This window comes from Mercenaria mercenaria, chromosome 7 (genome assembly GCF_021730395.1).
Source record: "Mercenaria mercenaria strain notata chromosome 7, MADL_Memer_1, whole genome shotgun sequence".
Classification (NCBI taxonomy): Eukaryota; Metazoa; Mollusca; class Bivalvia; order Venerida; family Veneridae; genus Mercenaria; species Mercenaria mercenaria.
In genome coordinates, this window is record NC_069367.1 from 53,935,305 (window position 1) to 53,944,743 (window position 9,439).

The window sequence follows — 9,439 nt, forward strand, 5'->3', positions numbered from 1 at the left end:
TTTATCAGGGATGACCTTCTTGTCTTTAAACAAAATAAATGTATTATTTTGAATGAAGTTATATTATTACCACAAAAACTGGCGAATAAACCACATATCCATAACATAAATGCTGCTTTCCCAAAGGAGACAGTGAACATAATAGTCACCGAAAGACACGTGAAACAAGCAGACACGAACTTTACCGCAATCTGAAATGATGTTGTAAAAGTAAGGGCCAATGTCCTGTATTATAAAGCACAGTTTAGAAACCAGTGAATTATATAAAGTATTGTTTCAGAAAGATATTTACTTCTCAAAATAAACATAATAAAAACTCTTTGAAAACTAATGAAATTATTTCTCTGAATAAATGGAATGTCGTTATCTTTTTGTGTTTTATATGCGAAGCATTATATCCAAAATAATACAGTTGCCAAATGGAAGTCATCTATAATCAGTTCTAAAGGAAACTGTCATATAAAAGCCACTTTATAGTCTATGAGTTTGTACAAGACAGTAAACATGCATTGAATTATTATCATATACATGACATTATGATTGTATGCGCATAAGTCCAACACTAGAAAATATATGTGATCATATTGGCTCTTTTTTACAGCCATTTCATGTACCGTTGTACACGAAGTAAATACAAGCAGACCCGTTACTTGGATTCATTAACACCATGTTATATTTTCTGTTCCTTTGAGATCATGGATATCATTCTATACCTGTGCAATAAGCCTGTGCTAGTGGGGGTGAAAGAGTTGCATTTTCAATTTCCTCTCATCAACGGCCTCTGACAAAGTCTGATATTATTTCGCTTGGTTGCATTCTATGCTTCTTAAAGGATCTTCTTGTTTTTAAAATTAAAAGTTCTTCAACGATTTCCCAAGCTAAAGAACATATATATATAAGTTATAAATGTAGTATGTGTATGTAATTTTCAGATTGGCATCGTGAAATATGCACTAGTTCTTCCGCGGAATACTAGGTAATATTGTTGTCCTAGAGTCGTGCATAATGTTCACTAGAGAACTCATGCAGATTTCTCGACCTATAAATACTTACTTGGAAGCCATATTTGTCCATTATAAACCCCCAAACTATACGACATATTGAGTTTAAAACGGATGATACTGACCCTACTAACGTAAAGAAATGGTCATCATCTATGAAAGTCTGACCATATGCCTGAAAGGTAAAGTACACTTTGCAAACAAGTCATTTAGATAACGTGTAACACTTCTCATTTTATTGATATAAGGTAGAGTATAAAGCTTCAGGTGCTAAATTATTTATAGGTTTACTTCTCTTTCATTATATTCAAAAAGTATATAAAGTATATATAGTTCGAACTCTTATAAAGTGTATATAGTTCGGACTCTTTACAAATAAAGAAAAACTGTCATAGTGATTACGACCACAAAACAAAAATATATAGGTCACTAAGGGGAATAAAATGACTTAATGGACCCGCACCGTCCTATCCCGTGTGATGAGAAAGAAACTAAAGGTGTACAGTAAAATACATATTTCCATATAATTATATAATTTGTGAGATACAATAATATGAAATAAGGCACTGCATCAATCGGTAATCCCATAAGATTTGAAAGGAACTGTCTAATGACAGCGCGGAAGGACACATTTTTTAATTCGATAGTTAATATCTTATTCGGTATATCGCATGTTACCGTAGAGGGATCGATTCCGTATCGTTTTAATGTAGATTTTGGAATAAAAATAACACTGCCCATATTTGTACTGATGTGCAAGACGTTGCGGTTCCGACAAGTTATGTGGACGCTTATTAGGCACAAGGAAAAAGCGTATTCTTCCATAAAATCCGAAATCAGACGCTCTGTACACGTGCCGGAAGGACACATTTTTTAAATTGATACTATATATCTCATTCGGTATATCACATGTTACCGTAGAGGGATCGATCCCCTAATAACCAATCATTTAAGTCTAGACATAAGTTGATATGGTAATCATAACCACATGTCTATTATCAAAATATAAAATAGCTGGTTCTCTTAATCGTTTATTTGTCATCATTTTGAAAGCTTTGCAAACCAGACTTAGAACAAAACTTGTTATCTCTTATATCTCGTGTTAAGTAATCGCGTATCGTACCAATTTTATCAAAATATATAACTAAATGTATACCTTATTTAAACTTATAGCGAATACCATACCTCCTTGTAGAAGAAATGTAAAAGCCAAAACTATATTTGAATTTTTACTCTTAAACATTTCCCAAAGTACTTCTTTTACTGGAAGCCTTGATCTGGAAAAAATGTGCGTTTGTTCTTTGACAAAATAATTACGTCTTGCAACATTTAAAATTACTCTTTTTCAAAGCTACAAATGTATATTATATTGAAATCTATAAAACCAAATCAGAGGTTTTTAGTCCATTTGTTGTATGATGTGTTGAGAGACTCATAAATATGATATATACGATAGCAGTGATATCAAGACATTAAACACATTCAATTAATGAACAGAAAACTGATATTCTAAATTTTAATTTTCAAAAAAAGATAACATTGGGAATATTCCAAACGAGGCCTTCATCTACTAATCAATTTACCCGTTCATATGTTCATTTCCGCTGCTTCTATTCAGTAACCGCTGGTTCTTGAAGTGGTTTTGTCAGAGCAGAAATGCCAATACTTTGACAAACAGCATAAACAGCAGCAAGAATTAGGAACAACGTTGGGACACGATCCAGTACTTCCTTATCTGTGAAGTATCTATAATGTTGATATAAGTTTAAACGCTTATTTCGTTTGTGTGAACAAACAAATTACACAATTTTCCTGCTCACCACAATCGTTATTTTACCTGCTCACTACAATCGTCATTTTCCTGCTCACTACATTCGTCGTTTTCCTGCTCAATATATTTTCATGTTCACAAGAAGCCTACGTATCGGTTCAAAAATGAAAACACTTCCTTAGTATATAGTATCTTAACACAAAATGCCTCGGCAAAACAATGTGCCATGCAAAAAACATGACAGTGAATACGTGTTGTCTCCCTTTCTGTCAGAGTGTCGGTCAAGTGCGTAGAAAATATGCGTGACAAAAGCCGTAGATTGACTACCTTATCAAATAATTCCAATGCATCTTGTGTAGTAAAATGCCTAGGACACTTACTTCTGTCCATCTGAAGTCTTGACATCTGGTGTCAAATTGTTTGGATTAAAGTAAGCTGTGATAAGTTGATTGAAGACCAAAGCGCCACCGCCAACTCCGCAGACGATAAACCCAACGGCTAGAGCAGGTCGTTTTGGAATCCACTGAAATTATCAATATGCTCTCTTTTCATTTTGGTATTGGTTTACCTTTTAATAAGAAAAAAACATGGCAGACTTTGTTTCTATTTTCAGTGCGATAGTAAGTTAGTGTCCATATTCTTCAGTCTCCTTGTACGAGTCAAGATTTAAACACCGCACAACAACTTAGATACAACAGAGAAATTTTATTTCTATGTACATGTATAAATTTAATTGCTTTAAGACCTATCGGCTATTATCGGCTGTCGGTGTAGAAACCCAGAACAACATGTTATGGTTTAAAGCACTTAGTGTAGATTTAACTTACCTTGGAAGCTTTTTGTACTGGTGGACCATACGCAATTGAGAAACCAAACTGCGTCAATGCGCCATATGACAGTGCGACTAAAACTAGAGATTTCTTTACAGTAAAATAAGTGAGAGTCCAGCTAGTACTTCAAAGACATTAAAAAAAAAGCTTGTAAGCGAAATATGCCAATTACGGTGAAACAAGTGGCCCATCGTCTGTCAACAATGAAAAGATTACCAAATGTATAATGTTTCAAAATATCTTTAACTAATTTACTTTTTCAAATCATTAACGGTTAAAATAATATATTTTGCGTATGCATTGATTGTCTTGAAGAGGCGTTATATCCAAAATTTAGATAGGTTTTTAAATAGGCAGATACATTTGAACCATCATCGGTCATTTCCATTTAATTTTCAAATAAGAAGGCAATGAATGTGAATACTATAGTATAACAGTTTACCAAAAAGGGTACATCCAATGGCATCTGTCTAGAACACCCCCAGATACCATACCGAATGGTGAGACCACATTGGCTGCATTCATAATCCACAGATTGTCTTCATTTCGCAGTGAATGCTCATCTGTACGATTACGATGGAACGATATAACGTAAGGTGTAAGGTTACCTGTTATTAAATGTGTTATAAATAATAATTATACAAAATTCGTTTGTTAAATTGTCATAAATAAAAGCTCTACTTTAAAGTTATGTCATTCCTAACGTTCACTTTAATATGAAAATGTGTCTTTAAAACAGTTCTTGTTAGGTCTTCTCTATTCGCAATCTTTAGAAAAGTATTTTTGAATGTAAACCTGAGATTGTTTAATTAATTGTTTCGAAAACTAGTGCCGCCATATAAGTTTTGCGAGAATCAAGAAATGAAAACAAGTGTCTTCATAAATATCAAGCCCGCTTAGCTTAGCTTAGTAGGTAAGAGCGTTGGTCTACGGATCGCGGGGTCGTGAGTTCGATCCTCGGCCGGGGCGTATGTTCTCCGTGACTATTTGATAAACGACATTGTGTTTGAAATCATTATTCTTGCCTACCTAGCGGGGAAAGTATACATTTATCCGAGCACGCGCCGGGGATAGATATTCCTGTCTTTCCCTAGGGAAATACCTTGTCTAAAATAGCGTGCACTAAGGTGACGTCACACAGTACTGGTACCATTGTGACGTCATAAACTTTATAAATAATGTCAGGAAATACCCAAACCTATTTGTCTCCACGATCTATTTTGAACGTCATGATAGGCAAGAAAAATTATCTAACATGTCTGCCTGTGTAAGACAGCTGTTTTCCCTACCCTCGGGACAGCATGGATAAAAAACCTCGCTAACGCTCGGTTTTCCATTCCACACTGTCCCTCGGGTAGGGAAAACCCCGTCTTACACAGGCAGGCATGTAAGATCCTTATATTATTGCCTACCCAGTGGGGAAAGTATACATTTATCCGATCACGCGCCGGGGACAGATATTCTTGTCTTTCACTAGAGAAAAAGCTTGTCTAAAATAGCGTGCACTAAGGTGACGTCACATAGTACTGGCACCATTGTGACGTTATGAACTTTATAAATAACGTCAGGAAATACCCAAACCCATTTGTCTCCACGATCTATTTTGAATGTGATAGGCAAGAAAAATGATCTAACATGTCTGCCTGTGTAAGACAGCTATTTTCCCTACCCTTGGGAATGCATGGATAGAAAACCTCGCTAACGCTCGGTTTTCCATTCCACACTGTCCCTCGGGTAGGGAAAACCCCGTCTTACACAGGCAGGCATGTAAGATCCTTATAGTCCTCCACCTCTGATTCATGTGGGGAAGTTGGCAGTTACTTGCGGAGAACAGGTTTGTACTAGTACAGAATCCAGGAAAACTGGTTAGGTTAACTGCCCGCCGTTAAATACTGTTGAAAAACGGCGTTAAACCCAAAACAAACAAACAAACAAACATAAATATCAGTATGATGTAGTTCTTGAAGGTATCTGTATAATGATTTCAGCAAACTGTTTATATAATGTATACATTGCATTTTGTATATTTTGTTACCTTTACATTATATAGGACAACAAAATCCATAATTTGAATGTGTCTGAATTATAAATCAGTAATGACAAACCAATGTTCAAATAGTAAGTTATTATTTTTAAGACAAAGTTTGCGTTTACTTTTCAACAGTTGTCGTCAATTTGCAAGCGTCAGTTCTATATTATATTATTGTATTATTTATATCAAACCGAATCTGGTATAATTTAGCTTGGTTGTATGTCATGCTTTCAAAAGATCTCCTTATTGATTTTATCAGCTATCACATCAGCAATCTTTAAGTGCCGTGCGGCCGTCGAAAAAAGTCTCCCCGTACTTTGATTCAATGTGATCCTTTGTCCTCATGGAGTCCATGCAACTTTGGTCATTTTACTAAACAAAGTTTTCTTATGGACTTGTATTTAGTCAGCTCGACTATTATAATGAACTACTGAGCCTATTGCAATAAGAGAAACCGTTAGCGAACGCGGATGCGCAGGCTGGTCTGGACCCATTGCTGGTCGCAAATGCACTATGTTGGTTTTCTCATGGCGCGGCTCAATTATAACAAATGCTTGTCATTTAGAATTGAGACATAAATTACTGGTATACATACCGAACACGTTGAAACTTCCGAGGCATAAATGTACCAGTACTCCACCTAGGATTACAAATACAGTGCGGATCATAACACAAGGATATTAAATATTAATCTAAGAAAATATAACCTATAACACATGCATTTTGTTATAAACACAAAAATGATGCAGCAATTGTTGTATATTTATCTTTAAATAATCATATAAGGTTTCAAACGCTTAAAGCTGATAACCATGGAAGCCGTGGAGGGCCACTTTTGAGTTTCGACTTATGGATTTTTTTAACTTTTGAGTTATGACTTTCGACTTTTGACTTATGACTTATTATTTTTGACTTACGAGTCGCGTATTTGTTCCACGTGCATGCCTCATGATGGTGGACAAGGATATCAGACTAAGTAAGTTCATTTTGTCTTAGTTTTTTCCCTGTATTATTAGCGAAATAATTGAAAGTGAATTTTTGAATGATAGAACAAGTTAAACGTAGAATAGAAAGGAGAAAGAGGGAAGAAATGGGAATGTCTCTAAAAGAATCTCTTACATTTGGATATGTATGTCTGTACATGAGTGAACATAATCATGTTACTCTGATCAGAAAGGGCTGGGTTTCAAAATAGAGCAGTGTCCAAGTCAATTACGAAATTTCGCAAATTATTAAGAAGATCGTTTCGACAACGGTTAAGATTCTGCATTCAAAAAAGAAGTGGAAATTAGTTTCAGCCTGCCCACATTGGTACAATGGTGTGAGATAAATATCTTTTAGGTAAAGATGTTGATTCAGTTCACTGCATTTGGTTCGTAGTCGTGTATGGAGCACCTGGAATTTCCTGTTTCTTTGGTAGCTCCGGAGACAATGTGAGCACATTCATATTGAATTTTGTCGAGTTGATCCATTACATACTTGGTACAATTGCCCTACACTACGTCTGCGTATTCGATTATTGGTCTTATGAGAGAAATATATATGGTTTCAAGGGAACGACGGTCAAGTGAGAATTTCAATTTACGCATTATGTATACCCTCTTCTTTTCTACAATAAAGTTGATATGAGAATGACATCAATAATCATTTGACAGGAATACGCCAAGATGTTTATGTTCAAAGACCTCGGGAACAATCTGGTTAAACATTCAGAGAGGAGAATGAAGTTGAAAATTTTGTTTTCTTGAAATTACACGGGTTTCTGATTTGGAGGGATTGAATGTTACAAGCCATTTTTCTGCTCATGATGAAATTGTTTGGAGCAGATTTGCCGCAATGTCCGGTTGCTGAACTATGATATATAGTCTTGTATCATCAGCAAACAGGCTGATGCATGATCTAATTTGTCATTAATAAGGAAAAAAAGATGTCCGAGAATTGAACCCTGTGGAACTCAGCTTTGAGAAATGCCAGTTAGATTTGACTCCTGGCAGAACAACGCGTTTACGTCTATGTAAGAGAGAATCTTGAAACCACATGTGAAGAGAACCTGTGATTCCTGCGAATTTAGTTTACATAGTAAACCTTTGTGCCAGACTTTGTCAAAGGCCTTGTTTATATCGAAAAAGACAGCACGAACTTCTAGACCGTTATCGAGCGCTTCACAGACAGTATCGTATATGAAAACAAGTTGATTAAGCTGTACAGGAGTAAAAAGCAAGAATCATGAAGATGGTTAAAACATGCTTGAAATTGAGGTGTTCAAGAACGTTTTCAATAGTGTTTAAGAGATATGTTGGACGATATAGTTATTTAGAAAAGTGGCATCATCTTTCCTGAAGACTGCACTAACATGGGCTTCCTTTCACGTGGCTGGCACAGTAGAAAGTGGAAATGAAGCATTGAAAAGGTCACAAAGAGAAAAAGATGGTTCATGAGAAACCTCAAGTAGAATTCTGTTGCTTATACCATCATGAAGTACGGCCTTGTGAACTGTTAGGGACTTCAAAACATCTTCAGTTTCTACTGGAGAAAGATTAATTTCATTTAAAATAGTGGTAGAATTGGTAAGACCGAGATTGGGTAACTCTATATTTTCGTCATCAATGTATTCTTTCAGAAATCCCATGTTAGACGATGTGTCCACGTGCAGGAAGACCAGGAAGACCACATTTTTTAATTCGATAGTATATCTCATTCGGTATACCGGTATATCGCATGCTACCGTGAAGGGATCCCGATTTTCGTCGCTTCGCGAATCGATTCCCTAATAATGAAACAATGGCAAATGCAAACGGAGAAGTTTCTGTAGGAAAACACATTTAAGCAATAAAATATGTAGGAACATGTAGACATCAAGTCATACAGCGCAGACTTATCTCTCTGTTACAAGTTTGCGTGCCAAACTGGCTTCCCCGAATCTCTCTGCCACACTTAAAGGTTCCTATATACACATACGTTTTTCTGTCATTTATATCTGAGCGGAATTAACTATCATGGAGTCTCAGCATCTTTTACACTTAATACATTTTTTTTTCAAAATACTTTATTAGAGGTTTAATCATATTAAATCACATTGTGAATGTATTTCTAGATGTCTAATGTATAAATACAGCATTCAAACCGATTTCTAAACAATAAAATAAAAACAGTCGCACAGATGCCTGATTTTATTTCTGAATTTTGAAAGTAAAAGCATTTTATATAAATGGAAATTCCCATTTGAAGGTCTGCTAACTTTTAAATGTATTCATTGAGTTGTTTTTCTTCCATTTTCAGGACAAAAATATTTGATACTTTGTGTCGTGTTTAGTGAAATGTTACAATACGGATAAAAGGAAGGCAAACTCGAAAAGTTCGACAGGCAAAAGATGGCAAAGTGGCGTCTATGACGTCGAAAGCCATTACAAAATCCTGACGTCAGTAATTATGTTCATGCTTGTGGCACCATGAAATGTCTCAACACCACTAAATGTCGCAACCACTGTTAAATGTCGCACTTCCCGTTTGACACTACGACTTATATAATAAAAACAATTCCTTGTGTATATTTTTTATTTAAACCCGTCTTTCCTGGAAAGAACCAGTAAAGGCCTCTTAGTTAGGTGGGAGACACTCAAGAGCATCTCAGAAATTTCCAGTGCCTGGACCGGGATTCCAAACCCGGACCTCCGGATTGACAGTCCAGTGTGTTGCCACAAGACCACTGGCCTAGAAACTAACAGCAAAAAAACAGAAGAAAAAAAAGAAATGAAAATACCCTCTCGTACCTAAAATAAGGAAATCTTCGTTTTCTGCAGCTACA

The 9,439-nt window shown here is 35.7% G+C and overlaps 1 protein-coding gene across 1 annotated transcript; it reads right to left on the reverse strand.

Moving 5' to 3' along the window:
• Window positions 1-2,611: 2,611 nt before the first annotated feature.
• LOC123555816 (uncharacterized) lies at window positions 2,612-8,263 on the reverse strand. The gene is made up of 5 exons (XM_045346405.2): window positions 8,104-8,263; window positions 4,045-4,210; window positions 3,600-3,726; window positions 3,153-3,295; window positions 2,612-2,747 (listed from the first exon to the last, which is right to left on the reverse strand). Exons 1-5 carry the CDS (start codon window positions 8,261-8,263, stop codon window positions 2,612-2,614), a joined length of 732 nt encoding a protein of 243 aa, XP_045202340.2.
• Between the last annotated feature and the right edge of the window lie 1,176 nt (window positions 8,264-9,439).